Source organism: Perca flavescens, chromosome 16 (genome assembly GCF_004354835.1).
Source record: "Perca flavescens isolate YP-PL-M2 chromosome 16, PFLA_1.0, whole genome shotgun sequence".
In the NCBI taxonomy this organism is placed as follows: Eukaryota; Metazoa; Chordata; class Actinopteri; order Perciformes; family Percidae; genus Perca; species Perca flavescens.
In genome coordinates, this window is record NC_041346.1 from 1,634,032 (window position 1) to 1,654,658 (window position 20,627).

A 20,627-nucleotide genomic window follows, 5' to 3' on the forward strand; every position below is an offset into this window, starting at 1 on the left:
CACAAAAAAACTAGTATAACAAATATACCGGGGGTCCAAACACAGGACGCAACTCAGAAGCAAAGGTGCAGTGTGTCCGGGCAACGCCTTGCTGCAGTGCACACTGTCTATTTCTTTTAAAGCCTTGGACAAGGGCTGGGAAGTGCAAGTCCAAGCTGAAATTAATCTCAATAGGGGTGTCACGATTCTCCAAATTCACCATTCGAATTGACATTTTAAGGTCATAACTCAATTCAAATTTGGATTTAAACATTTTCTTTTCAGCACTGACGGCAATGCCAGAAGAGCCAATAGATGGCAGAAGGGTACTTTACAACAACTATTTGAGTTTCTCTAAATTAACATTTTACAGAGATGTACATGAATGCACAATGGGGTCCCGTCGGAGCCCACATGCTTTACCTTGGTTATTCACTCATGGGGAAGGAAATATGTTGCCACACGGTGACTAAAGAAAAGTAGAAGGATTTTCCAGTTCTGTATTTCCTTTGTATTTCTGACTCTGGCAGTGGCGATGGTGATTGGAAAGTGCAGCTGCATGCTACCGCTAAGCTAACATTACCTTGTGTCTTTAGCTGAATGCTACCAGCCGGTAAGCTACCATGCGTCTGTTTGTTTTTTCTTCGGATGTGTGCAAGTAGGCGAGGTTTGATAGAGAAGAAAATATTTTCCAAATTGAAAGCTCATTTCATCGATTTTCAATTTAAAAATTAAAATCGTGACACTCCTAATCTCAAGAAATCATTTTGCACCTCATTCACGAGTGTTTACTAGTTCAGGTACTGTTCTCTGCAATATACTTCAACTCTAAAATGTAAAAATATAAATGTACGCTATATGTTGAGTTTTTTTTGTTCACTGTTTTGATATTATTGTAGAAAGAAATTTCTAAACCAACCAGAGTATGTATGTATGTATGTATGTATGTATGTATGTATATATATATATATATATGTATATGTATGTATGTATGTATGTGTATATATATATATATATATATATATATATATATATATATATATATATATATATATATATATATATATATATATATATATATATAAAAAACTAGAATACATGGCATTTTGGGCAGAATCTCAGTGACAGAAGCAGATTATTGAAAAGTAACCTGTAAAATTTTTGACGACTAAATGTGCTAACGCTTTTGGCATGAGACACCCAAAACAAATCTCACACCAAATACAAGAAATCTGCAAAAGCTACTCCTTGATAAAAAAAAAAAAAAAAAAAAAAAAAAAAAAAAAAAAACATAGCTATGAATGTTTCTTCCACACACACAGAGAACAAAGAATAAATAACACAGCAAATACAATAGAGTTAGTGCTTGGACCTCAAAAATAATAATGCGCTCAGGACTTCACAAAGGTTTATAATATCAGTTAGCTGTTACTTTCACAGTCATCATTGTATTAGGTATAGTTGCATATTCCCAGTACAGTTACTCTTGTTTTAAGCATTTTCTTGAAAAGGGAATTCTTGAAAGGAATGACTATCTCAAAAAGAAAACACAAGGTATAGGGGAAATTGCTGTGCTAGTATCCAAAAAATGATACTCAATTCTCTGAAATTATTGAAAAACGTTGGTTTGTATCAGAAACATAATCTAAACAATTTTCAAAACTTTAAAAGGATAATTGCTGTATTATAACTTTTAAGCCACCATTAGCAGAATCATTTATTCTAAGTGTAGCTGGACTTACGTATTGCCTTTGGTGATTTGAGAACGATGTAACAACAGTAGAGCATCAGCAGGCCTGTGAAGATGAGGATGAGGATCCCCAGAGTGAAACCAGCCTAAAGGGACAAAGACAACAATGACTTTAGTTTTGTCCTGTAGTCAAATGTAATGAGCAATGATGCAAAGCTAGTCATTACAGATGTGGCTTTGAACGAGCCAAGGACTTGAAGTATGTGGAATAAAGCGAATTACCTGCTTTATACCCCAAGGTATGCTGAGTATCGATGTGCCCATCATTGTGTTCCATATAGCAAATCTGTGAGGAGAGAAAAGCAAGGTAATAATCAAAGCAGTCAAAAAGAACATTTAGCTCAGGTTGATTTACTGATTAGACAGTTTAGCTGGCAGGGCTTACATGGTGATGATACTGGGGTTTTTAGAGGAGGGGTCGCTGCCTGTCACCTTGAAAGCTGTCCCCAGTGGGCTGTAGATGTAGATCTCCTCTTGCCGGGGGATCACATGGTTTGGAGGACTCTGAAGAAAAAACAAAAAAACAGCCAGATGCTAAAGATAAATTCTCACAGGTACAGTAACATGAGCATGTACTGTAGAGCCCGACCAATGAAGGATTTTTAAGGCAGATATCGATACAAATATTTGGTGATTTAAAAATCCGATATATCGGCTGAGATAGGTAGGTGTATATATATATATATATATACACCTATATATATATATATAATTTAATTTTTATCCAGAAACGCATAACAAAACATAAACAGATTTCCCTAACATTAGGTATTTGTAGTTATTTATGAGTTCTCAGTAAAATAGCATGATGTTTGTTTTATTGTCACAACAGAACATCAAAATATATTAAAGTTCTGAAAAATAAAACACATAAAAATACAAACTTAAGATATGAAACTTAAAGGGTTAAACACAAGTGTTGCCAACAGGGATGTTGTAGAGCGCCCTCTGGTGGACAAACTATGCAACGCCAACACTCAGAGCATGAGGCGTTTTGTCCGTTTTCATTTTATTTTTTAAATATTCATTTATCGGCCATTATAAATGCCGATACCGATAGTTTTGAAAATGCCTAATATCGGCCAAAAATATCGGCCCACCAATATACCGGTCGGGCTCCAATGTACTGTATGAAAAATAATGGCATTATTTTCACATTATGGTTGTATAATATACAGAGACAAGAAAACAATTCTTTCAGAATATAATTTACCACAATAGCGCACTCTACCAGTAACCGTTCATTAAGCTGAGAGGATTCTTTCAAAGTTAAAACTCATAAAAAGGGAGGAAGGTCCGTAGGATTGCACTGTAGAAGTTAAGTGTGATGACAGGGAGTGAGTGTAATTAGTTCTTCAAATAACAACTAGAGTTGTACTTTTTATATTTTACTTTGCACACTACACAGTATGTATATACTGCATTTAAAACGTGTATCATTATTTTTACTTGAACGTTAAATCATGTTATAAGTTCCATACATGTGAATTTTAAAGAATTAACTTGTTAACTTGAAACAAGCTCAACATGGTCTTTGGTCTTTGGTTGAGGTCTTCCTTGAGAATTACTGGTTTGAACACCTCGTGAGATGGGTTATGGCTCCACCTAGCGGTAAATAAAGCACAAACACAGCTTGAGTTACTGGTGTGTGTCAATAGAATAAGTAAACCAGATTATTTATTATTATGGTTTATTATTTGCTAAGTTGTTTATTTGTTGTTGATAACTTATTAAAAGGGTACCCCCAGGGTTCTTCAATTTAAATATAAGACTTTTTAAAACCTTTCTTGAAACAGGATGAAATTGAATGCCAACTTTGCAGCTTTGTGTACTGTAAGAAAATTAATACAATATTTGTGCATTAACAGCTCTTGTTCTATGAACTAAATATACAAAATAGATGTGTTACAATGAGTTCTACATTGACTATACGATAATATTTAATGTCATGTAAATACTTTTTTTTTTTTTTATATAATTGCTTCAGTGATTGTTTTCATCCCGTTCTGCTTTTGCGTCTCAAAGCTGCGTCAAAGGGGTGGGGATAAAGAGCTGGGCTCCGGGGCGCCCTGGAAGAAATGAATGTTTCTGCTGATCTGTATAAGATGGAGAACTGGCCAGTTGCAATTTCTTCATCCGTGTCTTTATCTCGCCCTGTGGAAAAAGGTAGCACGTCATGCTAGCACGTGTCTGTTTAATAGTGAATGCCACAAATTTATACGATCAAAATTTTTGTCAAAACTTGCCATTTTTAGCACGTAGCTTGGTGGTTGTTGTTTCCGTAGAAAAGGATTTGGAAAAACAGTAACACACACATAGCAGAAGGGGAGGGGCAAAGCCGGAGCCACTGTTGCGCCAGACTATGGTGTGACTGACTGACTCGCATGCTAGCTTGTTGTGCTGACCTCAGCACCAAATGCATATTAGTCTGTAACCTTTTCAGTTCATTTTCGATTTCCAATCGTGCAGATCCGAATGCCTTTGGACACAATTGAATAGACCTTCAACCAATCAGAGCAACAAAACGACATAGCTTTGATAGACACAAGTTGGGGCTGTGCTTGGTCCATTTTAGAGCAGAAAAAAGGGGTCAACAATTAACTACAGCTAAACAGTAAACTTAAATGAGGTTCTGAAAACCTTTGAGGCGAGAAATAGGCAAAAGAGTAACAGAATCTTCAGAATCAGAATGGGAGTTTCGGGAGCCTGGTGTGTTTTGCTGGACAGAGAATGGCAGTTACATCATTCAAGCGTGACGCTCCTCTGTCAGTCATCAGCTTAAACCCGCCCCATGTGAAACTGTCGTGACTGGTTTGCCCAGGTTTTCTCTGGCTGAACATCTGTATGAATGGGAGGGAGGCCAGGGGACCTAGGGCGTTAAATGTGCTAGGTTCGCCACTCCGGGCACAGGAATGAGGGTGGACTTCTTGAAGCACGTGGGTATGACAGACTGAGCCAGTGACAGGTTGAATATCATTGTGAATACCTGGTATAATTGTTGGTCAGCACACAGTTTGAGGACCTGCTCACTGAGACTGTCAGGTCCTGCTGCTTTCTTGGTATTCACATGCTTGAGTGTCCTCCTGACGTTATTACCAGAAATGGAGATAGGTGTGAGAGGTGCACCCACCCATCCATTAACCCCAGCTTCAGTTGTTTCTGCTTGTTGGCTGCTGATGGCTTCAAAGCGACCAAAACTGTTTAGCTCAGAGGAGGGGGTGGGCTTGTAATCTGTCATAGTTGTTCGACCTTTCCACGTGCTTCAGGGGTCTCCCTCCTGGAATTGTAGATCCACTTTCGTATTTTGAGATACTAAGTCATTATTTTGAGATACTTTCTCATTATTTTTGAGCTATTAAGTCAATATTTTGAGATACTAAGACAATATTTTGAGACATACATTTATAGAGGAGGTAGGCCATTATTACTAATATTTCCCACATGACAGAATGAGCTACCCTACTTTAGAACAACATTTATAAAAGGAGGTAGTCAATTGTGATAGTAGAGCTTAGATCGGCCCAAAAAAATCAAGCCCAACCCAGCCCGAGCACGTTGTGTCCGAGCCCGGCCCGACACATTAACTGCAATTATGAGCCCGAGCCCAATTTAAACCGACACTTTTTTAACACGTGGGCCGTTATAACTGACGTTCTCAACTACAATTCCGAGTTGTTTGATCTGCAGAAATCTGTTTAGAATAATGCAACAAGGAAAAAGCATGTAAACTGCGCTGTTTGTTTATTCAGCACAGCAGGCCCGGTGTGATGCATGCAAGTAGAGGGGAGACTCCACGCATGACACGTGTTGCATTTTGTAACTGCAGCCTAACTTTTGTACACATTTGTTACTTTTATATAGCCTATATACATGTATAATATTTCAGATTATGGCATAGCTTTCTCCCCACCCAATTAGGCTTTAAAAAGAAAAAAAAAACGAGAAAAAAAAACGCTTGATTAAGGGTCCGGCCCGGGCCCGGCCAACTGGATAGTGGCAGAAAATAATGGCCCGAACCCGGGCTTGGGCCGAGAATCTAAACGCTATGTGATAGATATATCCCACCTGACAGAATGAGCTAAAGATGCAATATGTAATACTGACAGCTAGTGTTTAAAATAGTTACTGCAGTACAAATTTTAAATACTGGAGAGAGTAGTCTCCCCCGCCCCCTCCTCCTCAGTCTTTTAATTTAGTTCACGGAGGTTGCCAGGCTGAGACCGCAGCATCCACAGTCTCACTTTACCAGACCCTCCTCCAAAGCGCGATAAAGGAGAATCCACAACAATGTTGCTGGAAGCACGTCTCCCATAGCCAGACATTACTTTAAAGCACAGTGGAGTAGCTAACATTAGATGCTGGCTATATTGACAGTCATAGAAGCCCGTGCTCACGCAGAGTTCTGTACCCAACTAACAGACTCACTTTTTTTCTGGGATAAAATTAGATTGAAATGACATTAAATGCCCGTCCCAGTAGCCGTGATAAATTAGCCTAAAGCTAATGCTTACCTGTTCAGTAGGAAATTAGCCAACCTGGCGTCCTTTTGGGCTCTAAGCTGTCTCCATCTTTCAAATACATCTCCAATATTTACCCTGGGTTTTTAACATCTCTGGTCATGCAACTAGAAACGTGCCGTTTTTTTAGGTCGGGTAGAATCTCTCGCCGTTGATCCTGTTGGTGTGTTTGTTCTTTCATGGCTGTACTAACGTTACAGCTGCAGCGCGCTGGGTTTATGTTTTTACAGTATATCTGGCAACGCGGCCTGGCTGTCAATCTGGGCAGTTGATACCAACACACAGGCCAAAACACAAACAGACATTTCAAAAGTAATGTAAGAAAATACTGGCATTAGCATTGTTAGTATAGATAGTATTTCAACTTAGTATGTTTCCTTAATATCTGGCGACACATTGGAGTAATTTTTGGATTTATTACAGTAGCCTACATATATTACATATTAGACATTTAAAGTACATTTATACAGGAGGTAGTCCATTCTGATAAAGCCTATCCGACAGAACGAGCTACCCTACTTTAAATTACATTTATAGAGGTAGGCCATTCTGATATACAATTCCTGCTTAACAGCTACCCTATTTTATACCATGGTCTGGGTGAATACTCGATTCTGATTGGCTGCAGGGTGTCCATAAAAAAGTGTTATAAAATAAGAAAACATTTCACTCACTTGACTCAAATTAAACATGATTTGGGGTAACTGATATTAGTTTTCATAATTGTTGAGGGGCAAAAGAAAATGCAAATGCGTTCTAGGACATTTCTTTCCTCATACAACACAGCGCTGTTACTTTGACAGCATTGTCTGTTTAAGTGTGTGCTAGCAATGCATCTTAGAGATGGCTCTGCTGTAAAAGTGCAATTTAAAAAGAGATAATTCATTCATTAGTTCATTAAGCCCATAAACGTATGTGTGGCGTGCATATATGGAAAAAACAGCATTTTCAGTGGACTTTTTAATGCTTACTTTGCAATTGTCAAGTTAGGGTTAGGGTTAGGGTCAATTAATCAGGTTTTTGATTTTAGGTCATATCGTGCAGCCCTATGTGTAGGTACTTAGTGCATTGTGTCAAGATCATGATAACCTGTCCCTGGCTATAACACCTAACTAGGTAGTGATGCAACCTACTAGCAATCTGTCAGAAGAGGCTGTCAGTCTGCTGTAGTAATGGACTCGGCTGTTGAGGATGGCAGCCTCTGCAGAGACTCTCTCCTGCGGGTCATCACCTACGATATTCCTGGGCTCTACGTGGAAGGGCCTAGAAGAAGCAGACAAAAATCATGACATTACTAGCAATATTCCATCTGTCAAATCATTTTCATAATCAATTACATGTTTAAATTGCGCAAAAATGCAAAACATTTTTTGTTCCAGCGGGAGGATTTGCTGTTCTTCTCCGCTTCATATCATTCTAAACTGAAAATCTTAAGGTTCTGAAAGTTGGACGGACAAAATAAGCAACCTGTTAATAGTCACCTTGGGCTCTGGCAACTAGTAATGGGCATTTTCCCATTGATTTCTGACCTTTTATAGACACACAATTGATCATAAAACAATTGAAGGACTGAAAATAAAAAACAGTTAAATGCACCCCTAAATTTGAATTAAACAGAGCACAAACACTTTTTGATTAGTAGTAAAAATGTCTTGACTGAAGGAATTCACATACACTAAAACAAACATACATGTGTGACTTGCTGGAAGTCACATTCACGTTTGTGATGCTTTATGTGCTAGAAAGCTAGTTGGTCACTGTGAAATACCTAACTGGATTAAAATTCACAAACTGTTAAAACTAGGGTGGTGCCAGAGAGAGAGAGAGAGAGAGAGAGAGAGAGAGAGAGAGAGAGAGAGAGAGAGAGACAGACAGACAGAGAGACAGACAGACAGACAGAGACAGACAGAGAGAGACAGAGAGAGACAGAGAGAGAGAGACAGACAGACATAGAGAGACAGACAGAGACAGACAGACAGAGACAGACAGACAGAGAGAGACAGACAGAGAGAGACAGACACACAGACACACAGACACACACAGACACACAGCTTATGAAACGAATTCCAGGCCATACGTGTGGAAAGCTATCTAAAAACACTGTCAGAAAAGAGAAACATGCATGGTCTAGGCCAGCTCAGACAACCATGCTGGATCCAAACTTGTGTAAATGATACTGTATTGGCCACACACACACACACACACACACACACACACACGTACGCAAAGAATGTGTAAAACAATAAGGGTCTGCTACAAAGTTAAAGCTTAATTGTGTATGGTTCTTATCTTATTCTTATGGTGGTCTTTTCATGATAATAATCCAGATACTTCCATATTAAATTTACTTTAGTATATTGTATGTGGTAGGAGATATCACATTTCTGAGTAAAAATAATCCAGATCTTATCTTGTTGATTTAGTATTAACTCTGCCCATGCCTTTGTATCTGCATTTTTCTTGATGATATGAAACTATCAAAATGTTAAGGCAAATCAGTGAGCTTTTGTATCCTCCACGCCAAACTGTACTGAACTGAAATACTGTTATGCTCTTCAATAGGAAAAAAACTAAACTTAGCACAAAAAGTAAGGAAATTTGTGTTTGGTAGATTATTTCTCTGTGGTAACAATGCTTTTTGGCAATACATCTTATACTGTTGGAAAGCCTGTTAAGTTCCCTTTCAAATGGTGCCCCATTTGTAAGGAACATGCATTTGTGGGATGAGCAACAACGCTGAGTATGTGGGTTGCGCCCATGAAAAATTTGCCAAATCTCCTACCCTACAATCCAACCGCCGTAGGCATAATCTGGACTCATCACTGAACATAACGTTCCTGTGTCAAGTGACAAGTGTCAATAGCAACAGCAAAATAACCTGTTTGGCATTGGCAGAGAAGATTTGGTAAATCTTTCATGGGTGCAACCCACATACTCAGTGTTGTTGCTCATCCCACAAATGCATGTTCCTTACAAATGGGGCACCATTTGTAAGGGAACTTAACAGGCTTTCCAACAGTATAAGATTTATTGCCAAACAGCATACCACAGAGAATCTACCAAACACAAATTTTCTTACTTTTTGTGATAAGTTTAGATTCAAGAGTTTGTCACATACTTTACGTATGACACATATTTCTTGTTTATGTTCAGTGAAATGCAGGTGAGGCATACTCTAGAGGAGAGCTGACAGGTGAGTGTGCAATAATAATAATAATAATAATAATAATAATAATAATAATAATAATTAGAAAAGACTGATTAGCAGCTTTGACGCAGGACGCGGTCTGTAAACAGCAAGGCCTGAGCCGCAAGCAGCAGCACGCCCGCTCAAAGCAGCGCAGAAGGAACCATCAACCCATGATTAATGGTTCAGAAATGACTACCACAGGGATGATATTATATATTGGCCAGCGTCACGATAAAGCTTGTAGGAGACAGTCCCTCCAGGATTTCACGATGTCGCCATTGCAACAATTCATGCAAATTCAACCAATCACTGTGAAGTCCATGCGACTCGCAAATTTGACCAATCACCTCAACTTTTCCACAAATTTGACCAATAACCGGAGTTTCCCGCAACTTCAACCAATCACAGCAGTCCCACGTGCCAGACTTTGCGTCAGTATGTGACCCTGAGAGCCACTGACCAAGGGGGAGTGAGAACGGGTTGACGTAACACATGTACGTCGCCAAATTCATTTCCTTGTTTCGGATATGAAGACGAGCCGTGTGTGACTCAAACGTCTCACATTTACCAACAAAACGTACAGAAAAAGACCGTGCAAAACATTACAGACCATCCTGCCAACCTGTATACATTTCAACATCAATATACGCTGTAACGTTTTTTCACTCTAAAGTCGCTGAAAGCTGCTGCTGTTTCAATCCTGTCGGCTCTCTGCAGCGGGCGGGGCTGCTGCTCAGTTCCCCCCTGCAACTGAGGCGCGAGAGACTCACAACTTCATTGCAACAAAAATACAAAAGACATCGCAACTTTTATTGCAATTTTTTTACACAAGCTCCCGCAAAAATCTGCCATTTTGGGCCGCAACAATCTCAAAAAAAGGCCGCGAAATCCTGGAGGGACTGAGTAGAGCTGCAAAGATTAATCTATTAGTGGTCAACCATTAAATTAATCGTCAGCTATTTGATAGTCAATGAAATCGGTTTGAGTCATTTTTATGGGAAAAAAAAAAGTAAAACTTCTGATGTCATCTTGTTAAATGTGAATATGTTCTAGTCTCTTCTCTCCTCTGTGACAGGAAGACAACAACAATCAGTAAACAGAACCCCAAAACCTTATTCACATTTTATTCTGCTTTCATGCCATAGTTTTGCTTCAAATAACACACCGACTGGAGTAGTTTTTTATTTTTATTTTATCATGTATATATTTATCCCTATATTTTAACATGCACTATTTTATGTCTTATGTCTTTAGGGTTTCTTTTTTTTGTTATTCTTTATTATTTTGATTATATGTATTTATACAACTTTAATTAGAATTGTTCAGAACAGCAGCTTGTCCTCCCCAATGTTTGTTCCTTCACTCTGCTCGGCTCTGAAGGCATCTGAATTAAATAATTACCTTAAATCATCCACCCAAATAAGTTATTCATTACTGCCCATTTGCAGTCCCTCTAGGCTATTGCTTTTTAAATGATGTATTGTTGTGATGTATCAGTGTTGTCTTTTAAAGGTCCCATGGCATGAAAATTTCACTTTATGAGGTTTTTTAACATTAATATGTGTTCCCCCAGCCTGTCTATGGTCCCCCAGTGGCTAGAAATGGTGATAGGTGTAAACCAAGCCCTGGGTATCCTGCTCTGCCTTTGAGAAAATGAAAGCTCAGATGAGCCTTTTTGGAATCTGCTTGTTATGAGGTCATAACAAGCAAGGTTACCTCCCCTTTCTCTGCTTTGCCCGCCCAGAGAATTTGGCCAACCCATGAGAGAGAGAGACATCATGGCTTTCAAACGAGAAAAGTGGCAGTTGGTCAAGACCACACCCCCACCCTCCACCTTGCCCCTCCCACTCTCCTCCTCATGCGTCAATGCGTATAACAAGTGTTTACAGTTAAGTCAAAATTGTCCTCATTAATAATGCATTTCTTTCACCAACCCACAACCATCTAATCCTTATATAATATGTACAGAAGATTCGTAGGCCTTAGACGTTCTGATTATCTTGCATCCATTCAACAATTATTTTAATACAATAAATATGAGTGGGCGTGCATGAGCAACTAACGATGCTAATACATCGTAGAAAAAAGCACCAGAAAACATTGGAAATAGCAACAAAAACAGGGAAAAAACATTTGAAAAAGTGTTGAAAAAAGTGGCAAAAACAAGCAAAAAAAAAAAAAAAAAAAAAAAAAAAAAAAGGGGGAGAGAAATTGGCAAAAACTTCAAAAAGAGCAATAGAATGTCCAAAAAGCAACAAAGTCTAGGTGGGACAAAAATCATTTGAAAACATAAATTGATATGCGGGCCCGATAAAAATCTGCTAGGGGCCGGATTTGGCCTGCGGGCCTTGACATGTGTCCTAAGCTGTTGGAAAGAATTCTGAAAGTCGAATATAATTAAAATAGTAAAAAAATCAATACTATTCGAATGCTGAAATTACTATTCAAATGTGATTTTTATAAATAGGTTGGCTAACGCTAGCTAATCTCCCTCTTCTCATGTCATGTCTGATGAACAATAAGTTACAGGAGTGAGAAACACACGGCATTGTGAGCTAACGTTACGTACCAAGTAACATTAGTACAGGGGGAGTGACAGGCTGTGGCTGGAAATCAGAAGAAGGATCGGAAATAGTTTTAACATGACTTTAAAATCGACATCCACCGAGCCAAAGTGCTTAGGTTATCATTAGTTAGCTCGTTCTGGTTTCCTAACTGCGTCATGAGTTATAGGAGCTTAGCTGGGAGCTTCATGGAGACAGCTAAAGTTAATGTTAGCTGCCCTACAACTGTCAGAGTTAGCTTTGACTTTGAGCTTAGTTATCAATGCATTGCGGCTGTGCTTTCTAACATGATGTCATTGTGCTATCCGAGCACTGTTAGCCTTTACAACAGAGCTACTTCACTACACTTGTTAGATCGTGTTCCATTACACAGTTTTCTGTTGATTTGTGTTTGTCGCTGTGTGCTCGTGGTGGAAAATAATGTAAACAGAGAGCGGCGTGCCAGAAATGCAATGCGCCGTGACGTAGATCCCCTTCAAGGCCAGGCTGATGTTGGAAGTCCCTCTAGTGGACAGAACGTGTAACAACAACCACATGCTTATAGTGGCATTGACAATGCATACGCCTGAGTAGTGTAGTACATATTAACAGGCTACATTGGAGCAAATGAAAAATAAAAAATGAAATTTGAATGGTATTATAGAGGAAGATTGACAGTAGAACAACATGAACCTGTGTGCAACTGCACAGGTCTTGTGCACGCAAGCATACTGCAGTGCTAGTAAGTACTGTATATTGATTGGTGTAGTGTTTCAGTGTAATCTACCTTTTAGCCTTAAAGTCCGGTGAGTCTGTGGAGTAGCTCTCTCCAGTCTGCTCGGAGCTCAGCAGAGGCCGGCTGTCGTCCTCCATGACCGCTGACATTCAGCTACAGCCTCTCAACTCTCATCACCTGACTGGGAGAAAAATATGTTGTAAAATCTAATCAGTGACTGTCACACGGCAACCATAAAACAATATTTGTGAAGTGCAATATACTGTATGTAGTTGACATTACAGCTAACTAGGGCTGGGTATCGCCACTGATTTCCCAAATCAATTGACAAGGTTGATTACATTTCCGATTCAATGCCGATTTGGGATATTTCAGTTACCAAACCAATTTTGCTTGGATGCGAAAGAGATTGTATGAGGTTCCCTTTCACCTTCTGCATTACTAAAATATCAACGTTTACCTTTAAATTAGTCCCTTTCCGACCGGAGGGATTTTTGCAGTTCCTAGAATCCTTTTTTTCTCTTGTTCCAACTGGACCAATTTGGGGATTATTAAGTTCCTTTTAATAGTGTTGTGTTTTACTTTGATATAAATCAAATATTTAATAGAAAAGTGGGTTACTACAGTTATTTGTACATGCACACATGAAGATAGTAAGAGTACCTGCTTGATTAAAAAGAGCAGCAGCAGGTTAAATATATATAATATAAAACAAAATATTGTGGTGGTTAGATGGCTGTTATAATAACAAAAGGTCTTTTGTGTTCACACAGCCATCTAATCACACCAATTTTTGTGTTATCATCACAAAAGGTCTACACTGGCATTCCGACAACTTTGTCTGAACTCCCTTACCCCTCCTACCAGTCCCTATGGCCACTTGGAAAAAACGGTTTTGGGGGAAGAGTAGTTAGTAGAACTGTTTAGAAGTGGACTGTTCCTACAACTCCGTTCCTGTAACTACTTGGTCAGAAAGAGGCTATTGACCGCAAAATGGCCATGCCAGTTTTTCCTTCCTTCCTGCCAAAATGTAGCCTAAAGCACGATTTATACTTCTGCGTAAAACCTATGCCGTGGCTACGTGCGTAGGTACGTGGAGACACACCGTAGCCTGACGTGCACCTCTCGAAAAAATTTAACAACACGACACACGCCGTGGCTTGGTAGCGTTGCATTATTTCCTGGTTCTCCTTCTCCATAACCAACATGAGATCAAGGAGAGGGTTAACTTCTCCTGCTCCAGATTTCCCACCGTGGTCAGAAAGAACAGGGGAGACACTTTGTTTCTCTCACTATGACTCTAGAGTCACTACTCGCTCTGAAGATAATCACCATCACTCTCTGACTCGCTCTAACATACACACACACAGACACACAGACACACAAATTACTTACGTCGGCTACGGCAAAAGCGCTGTGTGGAGCCTCCGCAGAACCATCAATCACGCCTAACTGGTCCGGTTTTTAACCCCCTTCCCGACAAGCCTGCAGGACAGATAGTACCAATAGATTCCTTAGGTCATTTAATTTCATACGATACAAACAGAGAGAGATTCTGAATTTAATGAATCGTTAATTATTTTCCCACTCATTTCAACCTGTAGATACTTGGCTAATCCATTACAGTGAATACGGTGTCTGCTGGATTATTTGTCTCAAGCAAGTTTAAAATCTCTGGAAGCCGATTTTTCATACAGTCAAAACCAGATTAGGCCAAATAAACCTGCTTGCTGGCCCAGGGATATAAATGCGCTGCTGGGCCTCAACTAACACCTATTCCTCCATGGATTATTACATGACCGCAAGTTTGCTCTGTGGAGATCTGATGAAACATATTCATTTAGGAATATGCACCATGTAAAATTAATATCAACTGAAATAATGAAGGGAATAAAACAAAATGTGTGTTTGTGTTGGCCTACTATTTTCTTTTTGTCCCTCTGTAACGTTACTTGTGTAAAGCGTCCGTGGGTTTCATGAAATGTGCTATATGAATCTAAGTTATTATTATGTTGGTTGTTACAACAATCTCTTAATGCTCTGGCTCGTGACCCAGTGACAGTGATACCTGGTTTATTTCACGAGACATCCAAAGTAGGCTAAGTTACCATAGCAACACTTGAAATGAAAGGATGCATCTGTAACATATTCTCTTATTGTAAATGAATGACGTTTACTGTGTCATTACCGATCTACATCACTAACTAGACCACAACTTGCACTAACTGTATACTGTATACCTGTAAAAACTTAAACTCAGCACGGTACAGCTGTAACGGTAGTACAGCCATGAAAGCAGCAAACAAACGAACAGGATCAACAAACCCCTGGTAAATATTGTAGATATATTTGAAAGATGGAGACACATACTTAACAGTATTTTTTTTTTTTATATTTCAACTGTTCTGTTTTTATTCTTTATATGTTAAGTGAGTGTTGTACTTAGAGAGCAAAGATTAACCAGAGTCAAATTCCTTGTTTGTTTGCGCAAACCTGGCCAATAAAGCTGATTCTGATACTCACAGCTTAGAGCTCAAAATGACGCTGAATTGGCTAATTTCCTCTTGAAAAGGTAGCCTGTTCAGTCGGGTAGAGAGGGCCGTGAGTTTGCAGTGTGTTTAGCGATTGTTGCTTTAATTTTTAGCCGAGGAAGCGTGTCTGTCAGCGAGGTAGTTCGTATTTTTAACGGTTCTTGCCGTAATTTTAAAGCCGAGAAAGTGTGTCTGTCAGTCACGTAGAGAGAACAGCGAGGTAGTGGTGTTTAGCTGTTGTTGCTGTGTTTTTAAGCAAGTCATTTTCAAAGCGTGTCTGTCAGTCGGGTACAGAGCTCTGCGTGAGCACAGGCTTGTAGGACTGTCAACATTACCAGTGTTAGCTCCTCCGCCGCGCTGTGGCGTAACGTCTGGCTACGTGAGACCATAGTGAGACTAGGGTCTAGCAACATTCTTGGATGCTGCTTTCTCAAACTGGCAACCCCCGTGAACTTTGATTCTGGGGAGGAGGGGGCGGGGGAGACCACTCTCTCCAGTATTTTAAATTTGGACTCCAGTAACTATTTTAACGCTAGCTGTGAGTATTACATATTGCACCTTTAAGTAAAAGTCTGCAAGTATCATCAGGAAAATGGACTTAAAAGTATTAAAGTACTTCAGTATGTACATCCCACCACTGATATTAACCTGATATTTCACGGACATTTTTATCTTAGAAACAAGATTATTTGCTACCTGTAGTAACATTATGTAGGGTGGTGATACTCTAAACTGACTCATGCACAGATATGACAATGAAGCTTGTCCTCTTCCTCACATCTTCCTCACTCCAGTAATGGAGCCTACATACAGCTACTACTCAGCAGTGACATCAGATAACCTCAGACAAGGAACATGACACCACATATAAACCCCTGCACAACGTAACGCTACAAACCCTGTGTTTAAACGGGTTCAATTATTTGGACTGTCTGCGGTGTTGACTTAAAGATAGCATTCTTTTTAAAAAACCTACTCCTGTGATACTGTCAGAAACGTACAGAGATAACGAGGCTGGTCGTCAAGAGGGAATTCTGTTAAACTATAAAGTGCCGAGGCTGTAATGATTCAGCTAACTTAAGCGAAGGGTGTAACGTTAACGTTATTCTTACCGTATGGCGACTTTCTCTTCCCCTTTGTTCCCAATTTTACCTGAAGTGGATTAACTTTACGTTACCTGACTGAATTCAGGTGAAAAGCCACACACAGACTAACGTTACTATGTTGAATGGCACGCCTTAACTTTGGATAATGTCTTCCCCTGCTGTCATTTTAGCATGCTCAACATGATAGCATTAGCTCCAATCCTTACCAGAGTGTGCAGAGAAGTGTTCCTTCCTGTCCTTAGCTCATCTCTGGTCTGCTCTGTCAGCAAATGTTCCCACCAGCTAGTCAGACGAACGTGACTTCAAAAGAGCCAGACGTCAACTCACGGCGGCGGATGCTGCAACCTCACTCCCAAAAATTAAATATAGGCCTACAGAAGACGCTATCTAAATAACAGCTAACTGTTACTGGCAACACAGTCCGAATGAAGACGAAATGCTAAGTTAAAAGTACATTTCGCCCTGATGGGCTCTGTCTGTTGTTGTTATTGATGAATGCAATATGGTCTTCGTCTTCTTCATTTAATGGCGGGCTACAAACCAACTTTTAGGTGTATGCCGCCACCTACTGTATCGGAGCATGAAAGTTACAACATGATACATGATCCTGTTAAATTCACATTCTAATGGAGATTATATATATATATATATATATATATAATCTCCATTAGAATGTGAATTTAACATATATATTTAACATATACATACATACATACATACATACACATATATATATATATACACACAGTGGGGAGAACAAGTATTTGATACACTGCCGATTTTGCAGGTTTTCTTACTTACAAAGCATGTAGAGGTCTGTAATTTTAAATAATGAATTTGCATTTAATCGCATGACATAAGTATTTGATCACCTACCAACCAATAAGAATTCCGGCTCTTACAGATCTGTTAGTTTTTCTTTAAGAAGCCCTCCTGTTCTCCACTAATTATCTGTATTAACTGCACCTGTTTGAACTCGTTACCTGTATAAAAGACACCTGTCCACACACTCAATCAAACAGACGCCAACCTCTCCACAATGGCCAAGACCAGAGAGCTGTGTAAGGACATCAGGGATACAATTGTAGACCTGCACAAGGCTGGGATGGGCTACAGGACAATAGGCAAGCAGCTTGGTGAGAAGGCAACAACTGTTGGCACAATTATTAGAAAATGGAAGAAGTTCAAGATGATGGTCAATCTCCCTCGGTCTGGGCCACCATGCAAGATCTCACCTCGTCGGGCATCAATGATCATGAGGAAGGTGAGGGATCAGCCCAGAACTACACAGCAGGACCTGGTCAATGACCTGAAGAGAGCTGGAACCACAGTCTGAAAGAAAACCATTAGTAACACACTACGCTGTCATGCATTCAAATCCTGCAGCGCACGCAAGGTCCCCCTGCTCAAGCCAGTGCATGTCCAGGCCCGTCTGAAGTTTGCCAATGACCATCTGGATGATCCAGAGGAGGAATGGAAGAAGGTCATGTGGTCTGATGAGACAAAAATAGAGCTTTTTGGTCTATACTCCTCTCACTGTGTTTGGAGGAAGAAGAAGGATGAGTACAACCCCAAGAACACCATCCCAACTGTGAGAGCATTGAAGATTGGTCGTGGCTGGGTCTTCCAGCAGGACAACGACTCAAAACACACAGCCAGGGAAACTAAGGAGTGGCTCCGTAAGAAGTGTCTCAAGGTCCTGGAGTGGCCGAGCCAGTCTCCAGACCTGAACCCAATAGAAAATATTTGGAGGAAGCATCTGAGCTTTCATTTTCTCAAAGGCAGAGCAGGATACCCAGGGCTCGGTTTACACCTATCACCATTTCTAGCCACTGGGGGACCATAGGCAGGCTGGGGGAACGCATATTAATGTTAAAAAAACTCATAAAGTGACATTTTCTTGCCATGGGACCTTTTAAGAGAATGTATCTGCAGAAGCCATGTATCATAATCATATCATATAAAGTGATGCAACATGTGAATCTGCAGGGTAATCACTAACTATAGCTGTACATAAATTTAGTGGGTTAGAAGCATAAAGTGGAAATACTCAAGTGATGTACAAGTAGGCCTAGCTCAGAATTGCAGTAAAGTACAGTTCTTGAGTAAATGTACTTACTTACTTTCCACCACTACGCTGTATGCATTTATGTGTAAATATATGCCAACTGTGTGTGTATATATATATAACTATATATATATATATATATATATATATATATATATATATATATATATATATGTACATTCAGTGCTGTGTCTGTCCTCTAACCTTTATGACATCGGGATAAATGATGTTGTTATTCCCTATTTTTCTTGTTGTCAACAAATCCCATGAAAAGACCAGAACCAGCATGTGAGTGCGTCTCTCAATGCTTCCTGCCATTTCTTCCCTCTGTGGCTCTCAGTTCCAGGCCCATTGGTTCCTCATCATTTCTTAGAACAGCTGCTCACTAGTTTTTATCAAGTGCTACTCAAACAGGGGGAATAAGTGCATTTGTTGGGACTATTTTGAGCGGCGGATTAATCCACATTTGGTGCTCTAGTGGGATTAAGTCAAAAGCTGTGTTGGAAACCGTTCCCTATCACAGAAATAGTGCATTATACAGTATAATGTGTGTTCGCCATTCTATAGTTATCCTCTAGAATTCTCTGCGGTTATTTTCATTCACTATAAAATGCACTATATAATACCCACAATGCACTGCTAATTTGAGTGTACAAACAATGTACTCTACGGGTCCTATCTTGCACCCGGCGCAGTGCAGTGCAAAGCCCGTCGCGAATATATAATATACAACCTTTTTCTCCTCCTGAGTGCTAGCTTTGTTTCAGGGATGTATTAGAAGTAATTTTGTAATTTTTGATTGTAAAGATTAACAAAGAATATGTTTAGGTAATTTCCTCTCTAACTGGGAGGTTTTGGGACTGATTGGTGGCATTTCTGTGGACGAAGTACACACAGAGATACAGTGGTAAGAGCTAATGAGGTTTAACTGTGTATCAGCTGATTTAAATATCTCACGTTGCTGTATTGTGTCAACAGTTAACTTAATTTAATATTGTATGTGGAGTTTTCTAATGCGGGGTGTAAATGTTCCACCAAAACCAGTTCCTTCCTGAGACTATTTAGGAGAGCCACAGTCTCTGAGTCCGGAGCTTAGCGTCCCCCAAGACCATTGGGATTGGTTAAATGCACAACCCAGAGCGTTTTTTTTTCCTCCTATCCCAGAATGCATCTGTGGTGTAGCCAGACCTTACTCCACGGCGCTGTGGAGATAGAGCTGGCAATGCGAGACTACAACCCAGCTAAACTGAAGATCTTTTCTTTCCTGGAGATTGCCTTGAATTCTACGAGCATTATGAAATTCCTTCCTTATATGAACCAGATTCAATGACTCATCCTCAAACTCTGAAATAAAACATATTTTCTCTTCCTCCTTCCTTACTCAATTTGGAATAATTTGACTAAATGATGTAAAGGTCAGTATCAACACAATTTAAAGCAACACTATTGCTGCGTTCATGCCACCTGGGAATAACAGGCACCGCCCCTCTGGTTACGTTGTTTGTCCGACTGGCAGCGTTCACATGGTCGGGATGCGTGGTCTTCTTCTTCTGTTATATTGGCGTTTGGCATAACAACTTTTTGCATGACTGCCACCAACGGTTGGCCGTAGCTGAGAGCATCAGGTGTGTGAGAACATGGAGGCCACAATAACAGAAGATTCTCTGCTGTTTTCTTATGCGAGCATCCAAACAGCACATCGCCAGGTGTGTGTTTGTGTTATCTGCAGGACAACCAACGGGAAAAGACACGGATAATGTGTTGTTTTTTTATACATAGGCCTATTTATGAATAATTTTAAACATATTATGTCTGTGTATGTTTATTGGCAGAGGAATTTGTCCACAATAAACAGTTTATTATCATTAAAATATGTTTAGTGAACCAAAGTCGCCTCCATCAAACGTCGGTTGTCATCAACGCGTCACCAACTGGGGAACTCGGGTATCAAAATCCAGCCCAAGTTTCCCACCTCTGATTCCCACAGGAAGTTAGGTGAATGGTGACGTTTTCACTCGGATCCCCCTACAGGTTGTCTCATTGGAACTACAGCCACGTGAGCTGCTCCCCAACCTGTAGTGTAGGGGGACCGATGTGGGAAAAGTTACATAGTGTTGCTTTAAAATGATGACTGATCTTGAATACATAGGCATCATTTACAGAGGGGATGGCTTACAATGTTTTTGAGGGTTTTTTTTCTAAAATGT

General features: G+C 39.8%; 1 protein-coding gene across 4 annotated transcripts in view; it reads right to left on the reverse strand.

Moving 5' to 3' along the window:
- slc38a9 (solute carrier family 38 member 9) overlaps positions 1-16,858 on the reverse strand; it is a 50,086-nt gene extending 33,228 nt beyond the window's left edge. For 2 of the 4 annotated variants that reach the window (XM_028602067.1, XM_028602063.1), the window contains exons 1-7: positions 16,559-16,858; positions 14,111-14,200; positions 12,767-12,896; positions 7,380-7,509; positions 2,115-2,233; positions 1,952-2,015; positions 1,722-1,815 (exon numbers count right to left, since the gene is read on the reverse strand). In XM_028602067.1, the coding sequence (XP_028457868.1) occupies positions 1,722-1,815; positions 1,952-2,015; positions 2,115-2,233; positions 7,380-7,509; positions 12,767-12,864 (505 nt within the window). In that variant the 5' untranslated portion in view covers positions 12,865-12,896; positions 14,111-14,200; positions 16,559-16,858. The other 2 variants (XM_028602065.1, XM_028602066.1) reach the window with 2 other exon arrangements.
- Positions 16,859-20,627: the final 3,769 nt, after the last annotated feature.